Source organism: Aegilops tauschii, chromosome 4 (genome assembly GCF_002575655.3).
Source record: "Aegilops tauschii subsp. strangulata cultivar AL8/78 chromosome 4, Aet v6.0, whole genome shotgun sequence".
In the NCBI taxonomy this organism is placed as follows: Eukaryota; Viridiplantae; Streptophyta; class Magnoliopsida; order Poales; family Poaceae; genus Aegilops; species Aegilops tauschii.
In genome coordinates this window covers 408,176,693-408,195,545 of record NC_053038.3, presented here as the reverse complement: position 1 = coordinate 408,195,545, position 18,853 = coordinate 408,176,693, and the positions used below count along the sequence as shown (strand labels likewise).

At 47.8% G+C, this 18,853-nt stretch overlaps 2 protein-coding genes across 2 annotated transcripts; one reads left to right on the top strand and one right to left on the bottom strand.

Moving 5' to 3' along the window:
* Positions 1–8,012: 8,012 nt before the first annotated feature.
* On the bottom strand, positions 8,013–12,982 carry LOC109733273 (probable E3 ubiquitin-protein ligase ARI2). Its single transcript, XM_020292465.4, has 7 exons — positions 12,505–12,982; positions 12,383–12,415; positions 11,997–12,273; positions 10,997–11,477; positions 8,947–9,495; positions 8,653–8,843; positions 8,013–8,491 (listed from the first exon to the last, which is right to left on the bottom strand). The coding sequence occupies exons 1-7, from the start codon at positions 12,676–12,678 to the stop codon at positions 8,334–8,336; spliced, it is 1,863 nt and encodes a 620-aa protein (XP_020148054.1). The 5' UTR covers positions 12,679–12,982; the 3' UTR covers positions 8,013–8,333.
* Positions 12,983–16,278: 3,296 nt separating this feature from the next.
* LOC109733260 (serine/threonine receptor-like kinase NFP) lies at positions 16,279–18,439 on the top strand. The gene has a single exon (XM_020292456.4). It carries the CDS (start codon positions 16,333–16,335, stop codon positions 18,226–18,228), a length of 1,896 nt encoding a protein of 631 aa, XP_020148045.1. The 5' UTR covers positions 16,279–16,332; the 3' UTR covers positions 18,229–18,439.
* The last annotated feature ends 414 nt before the right edge of the window (positions 18,440–18,853 follow it).

Sequence of the window (18,853 nt, the reverse complement as noted above, 5' to 3'; positions counted from 1 at the left end):
TGGAAGCGGAACTGCCCCAAGTATTTGGCGGATAAGAAGGATGGCAAAGTGAAAGGTATATTTGATATACATGTTATTGATGTGAACCTTACTAATGCTCGCAGTAGTGCCTGGGTATTTGGTACTGGTTCTATTGCTCATATTTGCAACTCGAAACAGGGGCTACGGATTAAGCGAAGATTGGCTAAGGACGAGGTGACGATGCGCGTGGGAAATGGTTCCAAAGTCGATGTGATCGCCGTCGGCACACTACCTCTACATCTACCTTCGGGATTAGTTTTAGACCTGAATAATTGTTATTTGGTGCCAGCGTTAAGCATGAACATTATATCTGGATCTTGTTTGATGCGAGACGGTTATTCATTTGAATCAGAGAATAATGGTTGTTCTATTTATATGAGTAATATCTTTTATGGTCATGCACCCTTGATGAGTGGTCTATTTTTATTAAATCTGGATAGTAGTGATACACATATTCATAGTGTTGAAGCCAAAAGATATGAGTTTAATAATGATACTGCAACTTATTTGTGGCACTACCATTTAGGTCATATTGGTGTAAAGCGCATGAAGAAACTCCATGCTGATGGGCTTTTGGAATCACTTGATTATGAACCACTTGATGCTTGCGAACCATGCCTCATGGGCAAGATGACTAAGACTCCGTTCTCCGGAACTATGGAGCGAGCCACTGACTTATTGAAAATAATACATACCGATGTATGCGGTCCAATGAGTGTTGAGGCTCGCGGTGGGTACCATTATTTTCTGACCTTCACAAATGATTTGAGCAGATATGGGTATATCTACTCGAGGAAACATAAGTCTGAAACATTTGAAAAGTTCAAAGAATTTCAGAGTGAAGTGAAAAATCATCATAACAAGAAAATAAAGTTTCTACGATCTGATCGTGGAGGTGAATATTTGAGTTACGAGTTTGGTCTTCATTTGAAACAATGTGGAATAGTTTCGCAACTCACGCCACCCGGAACACCACAGCGTAATGGTGTGTCCGAACGTCGTAACCGCACTTTATTAGATATGGTGCGATCTATGATGTCTCTTACTGATTTACCGCTATCATTTTGGGGTTATGCTTTAGAGACGGCTGCATTCACGTTAAATAGGGCACCATCTAAATCCGTTGAGACGACACCATATGAACTGTGGTTTGGCAAGAAACCCAAGTTGTCGTTTCTTAAAGTTTGGGGCTGCGATGCTTATGTGAAAAAGCTTCAACCTGATAAGCTCGAACCCAAATCGGAGAAATGTGTCTTCATAGGATACCTAAAGGAAACTGTTGGGTACACCTTCTATCACAGATCCGAAGGCAAGATTTTCGTTGCTAAGAATGGATCCTTTCTAGAGAAGGAGTTTCTCTCGAAAGAAGTGAGTGGGAGGAAAGTAGAACTTGATGAGGTAATTGTACTTGCTCCCTCATTGGAAAGTAGCTCATCACAGAAATCAGTTCCAGTGATTCCTATACCAATTAGTGAGGAAGCTAATGATGATGATAATGAAGCTTCTGATCAAGTTACTACCGAACCTTGTAGGTCAACCAGAGTCAGGTCCGCACCAGAGTGGTACGGCAATCCGGTTCTGGACATCATGTTACTTGACCATGACGAACCTACGAACTATGAGGAAGCGATGATGAGCCCAGATTCCGCGAAATGGCTTGAGGCCATGAAATCTGAGATGGGATCCATGTATGAGAACAAAGTGTGGACTTTGGTTGACTTGCCCGATGATCGGCAAGCCATAGAAAATAAATGGATCTTCAAGAAGAAGACTGACGCTGACGGTGATGTTACTGTCTATAAAGCTCGACTTGTTGCGAAAGGTTTTCGACAAGTTCAAGGAGTTGACTACGATGAGACTTTCTCACCCGTAGTGATGCTTAAGTCTGTCCGAATCATGTTAGCAATTGCCGCATTTTATGATTATGAAAGTTGGCAAATGGATGTCAAAACTGCATTCCTGAATGGATTTCTGGAAGAAGAGTTGTATATGATGCAACCAGAAGGTTTTGTCGATCCAAAGGGTGCTAACAAAGTGTGCAAGCTCCAGCGATCCATTTATGGACTGGTGCAAGCCTCTCGGAGTTGGGATAAACGTTTTGATAGTGTGATCAAAGCATATGGTTTTATATAGACTTTTGGAGAAGCCTATATTTACAAGAAAGTGAGTGGGAGCTCTGTAGCATTTCTGATATTATATGTGGATGACATATTGCTGATTGGAAATGATATAGAATTTCTGGATAGCATAAAAGGATACTTGAATAAGAGTTTTTCTATGAAAGACCTCGGTGAAGCTGCTTACATATTGGGCATCAAGATCTATAGAGATAGATCAAGACGCTTAATTGGACTTTCACAAAGCACATACCTTGATAAGATTTTGAAGAATTTCAAAATGGATCAGTCAAAGAAAGGGTTCTTGCCTGTATTACAAGGTGTGAAGTTGAGCGTGACTCAATGCCCGACCACTGCAGAAGACAGAGAGAAAATGAAAGTCATTCCCTATGCCTCAGCCATAGGTTCTATCATGTATGCAATGCTGTGTACAAGACCTGATTCGTGCCTTGCTATAAGTATAGTAGGGAGGTACCAAAGTAATCCAGGAGTGGATCACTGGACAGCGGTCAAGAACATCCTGAAATACCTGAAAAGGACTAAGGATATGTTTCTCGTTTATGGAGGTGACAAAGAGCTCGTTGTAAATGGTTACGTCGATGCAAGCTTTGACACTGATCCAGATGGCTCTAAGTCTCAAACCGGATACGTATTTATATTGAATGGTGGAGCTATCAGTTGGTGTAGTTCCAAACATAGCGTCGTGACGGGATCTACGTGTGAAGCGGAGTACATAGCTGCTTAGGAAGCAACAAATGAAGGAGTCTGGATGAAGGAGTTCATATCCGATCTAGGTGTCATACCTAGTGCATCGGGTCCAATAAAAATCTATTGGTGCAATTGCCTTGGCAAAGGAATCAAGATTTCACAAGAAAACCAAGCACATCAAGAGACGCTTCAATTCCACCCATCATCAAGTGTCGGAAGGGGACATAGAGATTTGCAAGATACATATGGATCTGAATGTTGCAGACCCGTTGACTAAGCCTCTCTCACGAGCAAAACATGATCAGCACCAAGACTCCATGGGTGTTAGAATCATTACTATGTAATCTAGATTATTGACTATAGTGCAAGTGGGAGACTGAAGGAAATGTGCCCTAGAGGCAATAATAAAGTTGTTATTTACATTTCCTTATATCATGATAAATGTTTATTATTCATGCTAGAATTGTATTAACCGGAAACTTAGTACATGTGTGAATACAACAAACAGAGTGTCCCTAGTACGCCTCTACTTGACTAGCTTGTTTATCAAAGATGGTTATGTTTCCTAGCCATAGACATGTGTCGTCATTTGATGAACGGGATCACATCATTAGAGAATGATGTGATGGACAAGGCCCATCCGTTAGCTTAGCACTATGATCGTTTAGTTTATTGCTATTGCTTTCATCATGACTTATACATGTTCCTACGACTATGAGATTATGCAACTCCCGAATACCGGAGGAACACTTAGTGTGCTATCAAACGTCACAACGTAACTAGGTGATTATAAAGATGCTCTACAGGTGTCTCCGATGGTGTTTGTTGAGTTGGCATAGATCGAGATTAGGATTCGTCACTCCGATTGTCGAAGAGGTATCTCTGGGCCCTCTCGGTAATACACATCACTATAAGCCTTGCAAGCAATGTGACTAATGAGTTAGTTACGGGATGATGCATTACGGAACGAGTAAAGAGGCCGGTAACGAGATTGAACTAGGTATGGTGATACCGACGATCGAATCTCGGGCAAGTAACATACCGATGACAAAGGGAACAACGTATGTTGTTATGCGGTTTGACCGATAAAGATCTTCGTAGAATACGTAGGAACCAATATGAGCATCCAGGTTCCGCTATTGGTTATTGACCGGAGAGGTGTCTCCGTCATGTCTACATAGTTCTCGAACCCGTAGGGTCTGCACGCTTAACGTTCGATGACGATTGGTATTATGAGTTTATGTGATTTGATGTACCGAAGGTTGTTTGGAGTCCCAGATATGATCACGGACATGACGAGGAGTCTCGAAATTGTCGAGACATAAAGATTGATATATTGGACCATGTTGTTCGGACACCGGAAGTGTTCCGGAGAGTTTCGGATAAAACCGGAGTGCCGGAGGGTTACCAGAACCCCCCCCCCCCCGGGGGGAAGTTATGGGCCTTAGTGGGCCTTAGGGGAGAGAGAAGGCCGCAGCCAAGAGGTGGCACGCCCCCCCCCAAGGGTAGTCCGAATAGGACTAGGGGAGGGGCGCGGCCCCTCTTTCCCTCTCCCTCTCCCTCTCCTTCCTTCTCCTCCTAGTTGGACTAGGAAAGGGGGAAACCTACTCCTACTAGGAGTAGGATTCCTCCCCCCTTGGCGCGCCCCTTGTGGCCGGCCGGTCTCCTCCTCCCCTCCTTTATATACGGGGGAGGGGGGCACCCCATAGACACACAAGTTGATCTTTAGCCGTGTGCGGTGCCCCCTCCACAGTTTTCCACCCCGGTCATATCGTCGTAGTGCTTAGGCGAAGCCCTGCGCCGGTAACTTCATCATCACTGTCACCATGCCGTCGTGCTGACGGAACTCTCCCTTGGCCTCAGCTGGATCTAGAGTTCGAGGGACGTCACCGAGCTGAACGTGTGCAGATCGCGGAGGTGCCGTGCGTTCGGTACTTGATCGGTTGGATCGCAAAGACGTTCGACTACATCAACCGCGTTACTTAACGCTTCCGCTTTCGGTCTATGAGGGTACGTGGACACACTCTCCCCGCTCGTTGCTATGCTTCTCCTAGATAGATCTTGCGTGATCGTAGGAATTTTTTTGAAATACTACGTTCCCCAACACGAGGGATGTCACCGAGCTGAACGTGTGCTGACCGCGGAGGTGTCGTGCGTTCGGTACTTGGATCGGTTGGATCACGAAGACGTTCGACTACATCAACCGCGTTACTAAATGCTTCTGCATTCGGTCTACGAGGGTACGTGGAGACACTTTCCCCGCTCGTTGCTATGCTTCTTCTAGATAGATCTTGCGTGACCGTAGGTATTTTTTTTTGAAATAGTACGTTCCCCAACACACCTCCCCAATAACTGGCATCTTTTCGTCGACCGGGTCCTGATCCCGCCGGTCCCGACGAGCGGTCGTGCGCGCCGCGAGGAGATCGAGCGCCGCCGCCGCCTCTTGCCGAACGACCCGTACTACGACTCCAGGTACGCCCCCGACTCCGTGCTCTGGGACACGTGGCTAAGGGATGAGCACGACATGCGGCGCGCCTCGTTCTTCGCCGGCACGTCGTCGGGGCTGCGGCGGCCATGTCGAGAGCGCGCCACGCCTGCTCCCCAGGTGCGCGGCCTCACGCCCACGTCGTCGCCTTCCCCATCTCCGATGCCACCACCACCTCCTCGCATGACAGCGGAGGAGGAGGCCCGGCTCATGCAACGTGTCATGGAGGACTCCATGAACACGCACGATGAGCCCCAATGGGAGGGCCTCGAGGAGATGATGGCCCTCTCTGCGGCCGGCGATGTCGCTATCCCCGAGCTGGAGATGATGAGGGCGGAGGAGGTGATGGAGGAGGAGCCGGTGGCCGCGTTTCACCTGGGCCTGGTGGGCCAGCAGTGGAGCTGGTCGTGCACGGCTCCGGAGATGGCCGATGCCGTATGGGGCGTGAACTGGTGCTCCACGCCGCCGCGGTCACCGGAGCGGGAGGCGTCGCCACGGGAGGAGGTGGTGCTGGCACCTCCCGCCGGACTACGTCAACCTCGTCAGCAACGACGACGACAACGGCGGCCACTGAAGACGGCGACGGCGACAGCATCGACGGGCACGGCAGGAGCGCGCGGGCGGCGGTTTTTATTTTGTTTTTTATGTTAATTATGGCAATGTGAACCGTGAAACTGGGTCGTTCTGTGGCCGTGATGGTTAACTTATGTTTTATGTTTTCATATTTGCGTTTATTTACTTTTTTGGGCATTTCATTTTAGTTTTTCTGTTTTTTTATCACGTCCACCCCGGACATGATTTGGGATGCGGCCGCGCGTTAGGCGCACCCACGACCCAACGGACAGAAGCGGATATGGGCGAACCCATTGCCGTTCCAAAGGGACGAAATCCGGCCAAACCGGACGCCCGTTTAGGGTTGTGCGGTGGAGATGGCCATACTGCACGTAGATTGGTAATCTTAACTTCATATATCAGCGCTTAGATGGCCGCATACACATGGTTGGATCGTGTCAATTGTCCCAGAGTCAGTTACTCTAGCTTTAGGGCAAGTAGCATACATGCCAAACGCTACATGGGATGGAATGGGAGGTGGGAGGTGTGCACCGGCTGGATTCGGTGGATGCCCGGCCAGCCCCATCCCTCGTGTACCCTAACCGGGCGTCCGGGCCCCAAATGTCATGTAGCTGCTTGTCACGGAATCCCACTGCGGTTTCGCTGTGGGTTTGGTCTCCCTCAACTATTCCTCAAGCATGATCCGGCCCGGCGCCCCCACGTCGCAATCGCACGCGCCACCACGGTGCACGTACCTAGAGAGCATTATTAGTCCAGGGCGTTTTTTTCCTTGCACGACTATTCGTTCTGCTGGACCAATCTTTTGTGCATCGTGCCATGTGCGTAGGATATAGGAGATGGTACTTGGTTCTGCACTGGCGGTATTTATCGCGTCGCACAACAGAGACTTCATGGCTAACGGAAAAAGGTACGCTTGGTATCGCTACTAGTGGTAAGTTTTGCCCTCTCTGGTTTTTTGCTATCTGTTGGCAAACGAAGGACTTCTGAAAATTTGCTCCTCCCTCCATCCCAAATTATTTGTCGCGGAAATGGATACAAATTGATGTATCTATCATTAAAAATATATGTAAATACATTCATTTGTGACATGTAATTCCGGAGCAGAGGAAGGGTAAGAAGAAAGGAGACAGACGTCGTGGCCGCTTGGTTCACAATGATCATTAGCATGAGCAGTAAGATAAGATACACTCCCCATCCACAATGATGCTGTCAATGACAACAAGGGGAGGGGAGCTGCGCCTGTACGCAATAACGACAAAAGGGGCCTCGATTAAGAGAAGCTATTCAAATCTCAGTGGAGTGATTAAAGAAACATCCCAGCGACAGACATGCCGGAGGTTTCATGTGCTCTTGGACCGGAAAGAGCAGGTGAAGCAAGGAAAGGAACCACACCGATGCAGCGTGATGTGCGCACATAGGAAACCAGCTCCGGTGGCATTTGATTACTGAAGCGTCCTCAGTTCGAGATCCGGGAAAGATTCTTCTCATCGGTCTTCCAAGCTGTCAGAGAGCGCGCTACTTACCAACAACTACGACCGTGGCAACGGTGTCCTACCTGGAAGTCAATGGGCGTGCAGAGCTCGAGCATTTTCCATTAGATAGCTACCTAGCGAATAGAGAGGAGGGACGACACAAATCCAAAGGAAAGCACGGGAGAGGACAACATGGAGTGTTCTTTCACGCACCGGTAGATTCTCAGGTGATGCGCGTCGTACAAACGGACCCTCGGTACCATCGGGTCGCCATATGCAGCGTGTCCCTTTGCATGAGCAGCCGTTTCAACACGTAATCCAAAGCTTGACTTCCAAGGCAGTATGTTCGAAGCCAGCAGAGCTGACAAAATCTCGGGGTAAACATGCCTCAACGACAGACATGCTGATGTGCATCTCGCACCGCAATCCTCCACAGGCAGCATCTTGCATTTCTCAGCGGGGAACGCATTCCCAGGATTCAAACTTTGCGAGTTTGGATGGGAATCAATCAGCTGACCTAAAGAACCTCATCTGGTTGACTACCACAACAAGACGGAGTCCCAACTTTTAACCAGCTGCTAGTATTCAGTTTCCAGTTTTAGAAAGTCAGCGTCCCAAAGAGCTTGAAGCAGTTACTTCTACAATAAATTGCAATTTGCAGCACAAATATAGTAGAACATCTCTACAGTTCTCTCCCAAAAAGTCATCTTCTTGCTCAACAGGTAGATTTAGCATTATAGGAACTATGCACAACGGCATCATGTCATGTCATGATATACAAGAGGATAAGTTGAAAGTTTGCTTGCTCTATTGGTCGGGATCACAGCCCCAGGGCGAGGTTGCAGCGCAAGCAAGCGCCCCAAGGCAACAAAAGAGAACACAGATTCCTTTATGTAGCTGAAGAAACACAGGTCAGCTGTACAGTTGCAGCGGAATGTTCCGTCAGATACTGGAGCTTCAGATCTTGTCCGCCACTTCGGCTGGCACGTTGAGATCAAAAAGAGCACCGCCGCCATGAGCATCTCTTCTTTCTCTCTTGTGAGACGGGCGTCCACTGTTGTCAGAACTTGATCCGTGCATCTGAATAATAGGTCGCTTTCCCGTGAGGGACGAGCCTAAGGCGGATATTAAAATATGCATCAGCAACCAGAAACAGCTAATCTCAATTAAAAAAATAAGCAACCAGAAACTGCTAATGACTACTCTGAACTTCTAGTAGTGATCCTTATCACATGAATTTAAGCCTTGTATGAAGGAAATATTGCCAGTTAAATACCTGATTCGCTACATAAACCAAGCTGACTCTTGTGTTCATCCTGACTACACTTCATAGATGGCGAACTTTGTTCAGCAGAGTCCAAACAAATGTGGAGCTCTGAGGCTCTATCAAGACCCTTGGATTTGTATGGGGCAATATTATGAGGCGTGCGGAGAGGGTACAACAAATCATTCTCGATGCACTGATACCTGCAAAGCAATATACAGTTAGTACAATTTACTTTGCACAAACACTGGCTAAACATATTTTCTCAAGGTAACTGACAGGGATTTTGTTGAGCAGAGTTCTTACATTTGCTTGCAGAGCCTATCTACCACATTGGAAAGATTGATAACATGCTTCATTGTATCCATAACCTCCTCGTCACTAAAATTTTGAAAATCCTTTTCAAGGAAACCAGATAACCGTTCAACATTGAACTCTAATTGTTGTTGCTGATCCTCAAACAGATTCTGCTTGAGTTCTCTTTCCTCGGGAGTCATCTCATCCTTGAAAATCTCATCACCAAACATGTAGAATGCAAAAGGATAAGAATATGAAAGAACACGCCTTGATCTGAAAAGCCTGTTCAGTCCATTTATCACCCAAGAGTAATCTTTTATCTTGGATTCCTTATTTTCAGAAATGGATATCTTCCACTGGATGTCACGCTTAAGCTTTGCTTCCTGCTTAAGAGAATCAGTATGTGCCTTGTATCTGTTGTGGTAGTGCATATAACGATAGAGGTCTCGCCTTGCTTGCTCTGTTCTTGTTGACTGATCTTCTGTGAATCGGCCACAACTGTGGCCGCTAATGCTTGACCATGTGTGATCTCTACCAGTAGCACCACCACATAACCAACTGCATCCAAAATACATAAAATCAGCAAAATAAAACTCAAACTTAAGAACAAGTGGAGTGAAGAGGAAAAAACCGAGAAAGAAAAAAAAAGAGAGGAGATCAGCTTAGTCAGCGTAGCATGTAAGTTGTCGCGCAGCGTGAATGACACACCAAACTTAAAAAATATTATAACCTGTCAGGCACATGCTAACAAAAGGCCTGTAATGACCCTTGACAGTACAATTGAAGTCTGCAGTGTCTCTTGATTTACCCTACTACGGTATCTAGATTTCCGATCAGATATGTGCCAGACTGCCAGCATTACCTCTAGCAGTGAGCATTCTTGAATAGGAAACAATAATACTCTGTCCCATTACACAATTGGCAGAGCACAGCTTTTGCTATTATACCCACACACCATAAGTCGTACGTAGCATACGTGATCAGGGCAGGAGCTATGAATGATGGATAGAATACTTCCACACACAGGTTAGATAAGCTATACGCCTATACCGTTACAAGACTTTCCTCCATATGCTATGAATTACTGGTAAAAGCATGATACCAAACTTATTATTTCCAACTACCAACAAATTTTCATTAACAATCTAGGTGGTTGTATCTTTATAGAATAATTATGGGGCTATAAATATGTCAGAAAACCTGTCCTTACAAAAGAGCAATCGGTATCAAAGAGAGAACAATATGTACTTCACCAGCATCAAAGTACTATCTGCCCACCATACAATTATATCACGATAGTATCCTAGTTGTAGTGTAGTACTGACCGAGCTGATTTGTAACTCAGTATATCTGAATACTCTACAAATACAATTGAAGCATCTGAGGCTGCATCAATCGAGGATACAGGATATAAGGAATCGTTAGATCTCCAAACTGAACTTCACCTTACCCAAGGTGGGTTTTCACTGGTTCTAAGTCCTAACTAACATGTGCCAAGCCATCCCCTACTCTGCATCCCGAAGATCAAGGGCCAGGGCAATCATTCCAGCAAGTTTGTTCATGGGTTGAGAGCGGGAGTTCAACTCTGGAGTTCGAATCCCCCCTTGTTCCTCGGTAGCTCAGTGGTAGAGTAGTCAACTGTTAACTGACTGGTCGTACGTGCCAATACTACTTGGGGAGATTTGATTAATTCTAAGAATAGCGAACTGAACTGAAGGCTTGCTTTGACCCTTAGGGGTAGGTAATCAGTTCCCTATTTTTGTTTCTATTTCTACTGCATTCTATCTCATCGTACCGCATTCTGTTCTATGATTCATTTGAACATCATTACTCATTGGAAAGTATGCTCACGCTTACATAAAACAGGAAAGTAGGAAGAAGACAAGACATATGTGGTGCTTTCAGTTTGTATGGACAAGTATCAAGTAAGATAAAAAAAAAGGTACCAATATAACAAATAAAAGAAGGCATCAATATAACAACAGTGCATCATTAGCTGCCAACAAATGGAACGGTACGTAATAAAACATAAATGTTCAAGAGGAATACGAAATCTCACCAGAATGCTTGTCCACATATACATGCAACCAGGTTGCAGCCACCATTCTTCTCCACAGGTTTATGACACTTGGGACAGGGCTTAGTATTTACTGTTATCCAATTCACAGTCTCTGATTCATCACGGCATTTCTTGATCCAGAGCTCCCACATCACGCAGGAACAAGGGGAATGCGCTTCTGAGGAGCAATTAAAACAAAACTGGCGTCCACATGTACATTCCACCTCGCAATGAATATCACCTTTGACACGTATAGCATTTCCGCAATGTGGTGTGCTGGGGCACCACTTGACTGTATCATTGTCCTCGATATAAGATTCCAGTAAAAATCTTTCAAAGCGCTCAGCAATATCTGGGCGCTTTGCACTTACTAACTTCCGGACTAATGCTTCATCACAGATGGCATTGCACTTTGGAGCCATGCACTTGACACGCCGACTCTGCCCCTCATTTATTTTCACAATGAAATATTCTGTCCAACCTGATGAAACGCACATATTAGTGGCTATTCAGGAATAAATGATATAGCAATGCTAATTCACATGGTGCGGTTGGCGTGGAGGTAGGCAGTATAAAAAACTTGCGTAGTTGATATATCCTTCGCTGGTACTTAGAGCAAAAATTCGTAATAATAGACTAGTAGATTACATGAAGTAACATAATGATTATTCTTGCGACTAGGAAGTGATATCCCATGCTTCCCTAGGTTAATTTTGTGCATGAAGTACAAGTACAGATGGTCCGCAATAATACAGAGCTAAATGAAGATGATTAGTTGCGCCATTTTCTTCGTAAGTAGGATAATAAGATGTTTGTTGATTTGTCATTCCTAATACACGGATATCACACTGCTGATCAGCACAGTGGTCAAAAAGCAAAGTATTCATCCGAAAATGCATCATACGATCGTTCTACCGGCATATAAAAGCTATAGCTGGCACATATGCAAAGCTTCATGTACATAACAAGCACTTCCGTGTTCTCAGCGACTAGTACTCACATTCATTGCAGTAGTTGTGGCCGCAGTCCATATGGGAAGCGGCCGTGAGGGGCACATCATCGTAACAAACATTGCAGGTGACCTCCGTCGCAGAGGGCGAGCCAGCATTATTGGCAGTTCCGAGAGGAATACCAGCCTCGGAGAAGAGCCTATCCCTCCCCTTCTGATCGAGCAGCTCGAATATCCTCTCCACATCCCAGCGGTAGTGGATTAGAAGCGTCCTTGCGTGGTGCTCCTTTAACCCTAGCAGCTCCATCACCTTCCTCAGATCCTCCCTCTACAGACCCCAATCAGCCAGAATAAATTTACAAAACAAAGCGTCAGCATCCGGAAATCGCTTAGAGCCTGGAAACAGAATGGGGGGAGCCCTCAGGCCACATAGTCACCTGCGCCGCCAAGAGGTATTCCTTGGTGATCACCTGCAAGCACAAGCAAGGAAAAAAAAATCCGTCGGTAAGAGAAGCAATCGGGGAGGGCCGGGAGAAGCACGGGTAAGCGAGGCGCGTACGGAGGAGGAGGACCAATGGCAGTCCTCGAGGTTGCCGTCCTCGAGGACCTGGAGGACGGACTCCTCTAGGGCATCGTCCTCCTGATCGCTCAGGTAGCAGTCCTCGTCCTCGTCGTCCTGCTCGTACTCCGGCGACGACGCCGGCTGGGACACTTCCTCGGCGTCGCTGCCCATCGGCTCAGCGACCGATCAGATCAGCCGAATCAAAGAGGGCGGCGGTAGCGCAACAAATAGGGGTTTCTTTCTAGATTGGCGGATGGAGTTGGTGGAAGAGGCGGCGGCGCTGGGGAAGAGGGGTAGGGAGGGAGGAAGCGCGCGGGTGGATATCGGGCCGGAGGGAGGCGGCGGAGGAGACGGGGACGGGGGCGGCGGAGGAGCTGGGAGGGGAGTGAAGGGGGGGAGGCGGAGGCGCTGGGGCGTGGCCGGAATTGGGGAAGGGCTGCGCCTTTCGGCTGCTGCTGGCAAGGGCGAAGGGGGTAAGTGAAAAAATGCCAGGCACCGTTTTGATTTTTTTAATGGGGAAAGCTGGCAGTTGGCAGACACCTACGTTGGCTGCGGTACCACCGTAGGCATCCTGCTGCGGCCCAGCTGTGACTTTGGGCCTGTGTAGCAGGCTGGGCTTGGAAGGCAAGGTAAGACCTCATGGACAGCGAGAGTTTACGCACGCGGGCGAATGGTCCCTGTCTCCACTGAACTCCATTCTTAGTTCACCTTGCTTAGACCCCTCAAAAAAAAAAGTCCACCTTGCTTAGTCTGCTGATTCATGTGCCGTGCAATTTTCTCTTAAGACACCACACGCAATATAGTTTGTATAAACAACTTTGACATTCTTGGACATCCATTAGCTAATTGACGAACAACCAATGCTCAGGTCTGATCCTAAGATTGTTGGTTGCCGTTTCGCTGCAAGTGCAAGTTTGAGATCCCATCCATACCGTTGGTTACGCTTCTACATGCGTGTTTCATTTGTGATGGCGATGGCACTGGTCGCATTTCTCAGCATTCGAGATAAAAAGCACCATCTGCATTGATTTTAACCCACATTGTGCTTGTTGTAAACTTGAAAATATTGTCATCCAATAAGTCCATCGCTTTATTAAAAAAAAATCCATCACGCATGCTTAAAATTCATGGAGTTCACGTTGTTCTTAATTTTTGTATCCGTGAACAGGAGGACATTTGTCCATTTGTGGCAAACTGGCCTGCGCATAGGGCTCATTGTGCGGACGCAGAGTTTCTCAGCCCAAGCTCAAATAAGCTCGGGTGAACAGTAAAATTAAAAAAATCAAGAAAAAATTAAAAAAAACTGATTTTTTTGTGACAAACACTAACAAAAGTTTCAACGGCTTGCAAAAATTCGTCATGGAATCACATCTCTAGAAGGCGTGGCAAAAAAATTTTTTTTGATACTCTGAAAATGCTACTTTCAAAAGCATTTTTGGAGCACTGGTTTTGTTTTTTTTGTTTGTCACGCCTTACAGAAATGTGATTACATGACGAAATTTTGTAAGCACTTGAAACTTTTGTGTCACAAAAAAAACAGAGCTGTTTGATTTCTTTTTTATTTTACGATTCACCGAGCTCATTTGAGGTCGGGAGCAGAAGGACACTTTCGCCATTGTGCCCAATAGAACTTTGCTAGACCGTGTGTTGTCTATACTAATTGAGAGCTTGAATATTGTTATATTTCTTTCAGACACTCAAGTGTTCTTATGTTGACTGGTAGTATGAAGGGTAAGCTTCTCACAAAAATTAAGAATGGCGAAGTATAGGCCTAGAATGTTCTCGACTGAGATTTTTCTTTATATCTAAGTTGATTTTTAGAAGAACCGATTTAAATATAACAAATCTCAGATGACTTGGGATTAGCAAAACCGTACAAAAAAGGTAAGCCAAAGATGAGTATTAAAATGATTGAGATCAATCATATCCACCAAAGAGACAAAACAAATCATTCGCAAAGTGCCACACGATAATTTTAAACAATTGAGTGAGCTTTCTGCTTAAGCTGAAACGAGTAAGACAAAAGAAGAGGCGGCCAATTAGCTCATGATCCTCTGGCATGCAGAGATTTTTGTTGCCATTGTTCGTCCTATCATGAGGCATACTCATTTGGCCAACCATATATCAATTCCATGGGCATTTTGTTTCGTTCTTGTTGTCACGAGTGACATACCTATGTTTATTTTTCCTAAACTTTGTTGCGTTCCATTTGAACAAAAACTTGCATGTGATGGTATGATGTGGTGTCAAACTCATTCTTATTTTCTTTAGGTTATTGTTTCATTTAGGAGCACCAGGGAAGGTGCAAACATATGCACATCACCGCACGCATGCACGGAAATACTCACGATCAAGGACATGAAGGACGAGTTCTTTTTTATGAAGATGCCCACAAAATTGGAATGTGTTGTTTCGTGATACTTTTCTTAGAGATCCTAAGCGAGATCTTACTATATCTAAATTGCTAGTCCCCACTAATGTATTTCTCTCAACATGTGCCCACACATGCCACCTCATGATACCAACATGAAAGGGTAAGGTCCACCTCAACAAGCAAACATGCATGGAAAAAAAAACTCAACTCAATAATTCTTATTTCTCTCAACATGCACATGTGCCACCTCAACATGCAAACATGCATAAAAAATGTTTACTTCAACATGCAAATATGCACGGGAAAAGATACAACTCAATAATTAAATACAGTAAATAATATGTACCTCAAATTTTAGTTTTTATATTATAACATTAAAATTCATAGTCCATACAACCAAATACAATCGAAATATATTTTTTACAAATTCCCTCAGCAATGCACGCGGCATCGTCTAGTTGGAGAATAGATAAAGAAGATAGAGCCATTTCTTCTCTTTGTGAAAGGGCTGGTTTCTTTCCGGTTTAATAGATGTTTGTAGACTCGAGTGAAAACAAGGGTAACCTGAATCACTTGCGGCGTTCCTCGTTTATGCTGGATTCTTTCCCGTTTAATAGATGTTTGTAGACTCCAGTGAAAACAAGGGTAACACCTGAATCACTTGCGGCGTTCCTCGTTTATTATGCTTTGGACATAGCCCAATGGGATCGTACGGTCTTCCTGCGGCGATACCAGGACCAATCTATCAACTCGGCTGGCACACAGATATCTACACGCTGTATCTGTACTGTATATGATTAGTGGGTATTACAGTTTGCTGCTAAAAGATCGCACAGGGCGCATGAATAACTTGTTGGTTAGCGTGTACAGTAGCTTATTGTATAATCCTGAATTTTCCTCTGAAAACGATACCGGTAGTACTCCCTTTAAACTGAGAGAGAGGGAGTATTATCATCTGGCATACACTTTCTCCAATCAAGGAGACGGCGGACCCGTTCCGCTGTTCCCACTGCAAGTGCAATCAATCACACACGAAAGCTACCTCCTCCAGTTAACAGAGTATACTACTAATACAGAGTAATCAAACATGGCTGCCTGCAGAATATAGCAGCCCGCCTCATAGATTACCTGAAGACGCTACCTGCAGAGCGGTGTTTACTCAGCATCAAATCATGCCTGCTTGCAAAACTAATCGGGTCTAATGCAGGCAGGGGAAGGGACGGCATCTGAGTCGCTCAGCGGGAATTGGAGTGCGGAATCAAAAACTCCAGAGCCGCGACAAAAGCCCACCGCGGTTTATTGACCCGAACAACCACCGGAGCCAGCCGCCGCCCTGCACGCCACTAGCTACGTATACTAAACCGAGCCCACACCCCTTGGCCACTTCCACCACCGCATTCCCATTCCGCGGCACACGACACGAACCCTGGCCGCGGCACGGAGCGCGCCAAATGGACCCCCGCCGCTTCCTCTGCTGCCTCTTGCTCGCCCTCGCCCTCGCCTTCCGCCGCTGCGGCGCGCAGGGCGCCGCCAACGGCACCGGGCGCTTCGCGTGCCTCGTGCCGGCCCCGTGCGACACGTTCGTCCTGTACCGCACGCAGGCCCCGGGGTCCCTCGACCTCGGCGCCATCTCGGACCTCTTCGGCGTGAGCCGGGCCATGATCGCCAGCGCCAACGGCCTCAGCCTCGACGCCGAGGGCGCGGCGCTGCTGCCCGACCAGCCGCTGCTCGTGCCCGTCCGCTGCGGCTGCACCGGCAACCGCTCCTTCGTCAACGTCACCTACCCCATCCGCTCCGGCGACACCTTCTACGCGCTCGCGCTCACCGGCTTCGAGAACCTCACCACCCCCGACGTCATCCAGGAGCTCAACCCGCAGGCGGTCTTCAACAAGCTCAATGTCTCGCAGCTGGTCACCGTGCCGCTCTTCTGCCGGTGCCCCACGCCGGCGGAGCGGAGCGGCGGGGCGCAGCTGCTCGTCACCTACATGTGGCGACCTGTCGACACCATGTCCGAGGTGAGCAAGCTGATGAACTCTAGCGCGAGCGCGATCGCTGCGGTGAACAACGTCAGCGCCGACTTCACCTCCACGACGATGCTGCCGATGCTGATCCCGGTGGCGCGGCCGCCGGTGCTTCCTCCGCTGCAATATGGCGCGAGCGCGAGCACCGGCGATCCCGGAGTTAGCAAGCGCTTCTCGGGTGCCACCGTCGCGGCGAGCATCGCCGGGTCTCTCATCGCGGTCGCCGCCTTGTGCGCGGCGATCTTCGCGTACCGGAGGTACCGCGAGAAGAAGGCCACGGTGCACTCGGCGTCCAGGTTCGCGAGCCCGAGGTTTTGTTTCAACCAGAACGCCTACGGGATTCAGAGCAGCAGTTCCATCGCGCGCATGATCAACGGAGGGGACAAGCTGCTCACCAGCGTGTCGCAGTTCATCGACAAGCCTGTCATCTTCGGCACAGCGGAGATCATGGAAGCGACGATGAACTTGGACGAACGGTGCAGGATCGGCAGCTCCTACTACCGGGCCAAGCTAGAAGGCGAGGTGTTCGCGGTGAAGCCGGCGAAAGGCGACGTGTCGGCGGAGCTGAGGATGATGCAGATGGTCAACCACGCCAACCTCATCAGGCTGGCCGGCATATCCATCGGCGCCGATGGGGACTACACCTTCCTCGTGTACGAGTTCGCCGAGAAGGGCTCGCTCGACAAGTGGCTGTACCAGAAGCCTCCGTCCTCGCTGCCGTCGTCGAGCTCATCAGCGGACACGCTCTCGTGGAACCAGAGGCTGGGCATCGCGTTCGACGTCGCCAACGGCCTACTATACATGCACGAGCACACTCAGCCGAGCATGGTGCACGGTGACGTCCGCGCACGGAACATCCTCCTCACCGCGGACTTCAGGGCCAGGATATCCAACTTCTCCGTGGCCACGCCGGCGATGGCCGACGCCGCGGCGACGAGCAGCGACGTGTTCGCCTTCGGCCTACTTGTCCTCGAGCTTCTCTCCGGCAGGACGGCCATGGAGGCGCGCGTCGGCGCGGAGATCGGCATGCTATGGAGGGACATCCGGGCGGTGCTGGAGGCCGGGGACAAGAGGGACGCCAAGCTGAGGAAGTGGATGGACCCCGCCCTTGGGGACGAGTACTACTTGGATGCGGCACTCAGCCTGGCCGGCATGGCGAGGGCTTGCACGGAGGAGGACGCGGCGCGGCGGCCGAAGATGGCCGACGTGGTGTTCAGCCTCTCGATGCTGGTGCAGCCGTTGCCGGTGGGCGACGCGTTCGAGAAGCTATGGCAGCCCAGCTCGGAGGAGAACATTAGGATTGTCAATGAAGTGGCAGCCAGATGATATCGGAGCATAACTGAATTTAGCGACTGATCTAGAAAGTTCTTAGTTTGGGTGTTGCGTGCAGTGATTTGGTTCGTTTTGTGAATGTGTGTCACTGTAATTTACTGCAATGCTTTGCTTTACTCTGAAGACCAAAGATCAGGTTTTGTTGCAGTTTCCAGCTGCTCTTATATTTCTTTTACAGAGGGAGTACTAGCATTGAGACGCGACAGTCCTTTGTGTTATCTTTTCGCTCTACTTTTATATACCGGGCTTAAGCCTAAAACTCAATAGACTGAAATTTAATCAAGTTCAGTCGACTGTTCAGCTGTTGATTTTTGCACGAAGATTTGTGCTGGATTAAGCATCATCCAATGGACCTCGCGGCATTTTGTCGCACTGTTCGCAACACGTATTTCTATCGGTGGCAGCATCCGTCATTGCTGATTGCAGCATGTCGTCTCACCGGTCACAACATCTGCTCTCATCGTTCGTAGCACTTCGTCTCGCCGGTCGCAACATCCGTCATTGATGGTTGTATCATTTAGTTGCACAGCTTGCAGCGTCACTTGTCATTGACTGGAAAACTGTCGCAACAGTTTTCGTCACCGATTGCAGCATCTAGCCGTGCCGCTCGTAGCAAAAC

What these genes read in the sequence shown, in the direction of transcription:
- LOC109733273 (XM_020292465.4), bottom strand. Translation starts at nt 12,678, where the DNA reads ATGGGCAGCGACGCCGAGGAAGTGTCCCAGCCGGCGTCGTCGCCGGAG. An exon ending in AATACCTCTTGGCGGCGCAG is followed by an intron (nt 12,274 to 12,382) that starts GTGACTATGTGG and finishes TGGGGTCTGTAG; the next exon opens with AGGGAGGATCTGAGGAAGGT. An exon ending in CCACAACTACTGCAATGAAT is followed by an intron (nt 11,478 to 11,996) that starts GTGAGTACTAGT and finishes GCGTTTCATCAG; the next exon opens with GTTGGACAGAATATTTCATT.
- LOC109733260 (XM_020292456.4), top strand. Translation starts at nt 16,333, where the DNA reads ATGGACCCCCGCCGCTTCCTCTGCTGCCTCTTGCTCGCCCTCGCCCTC.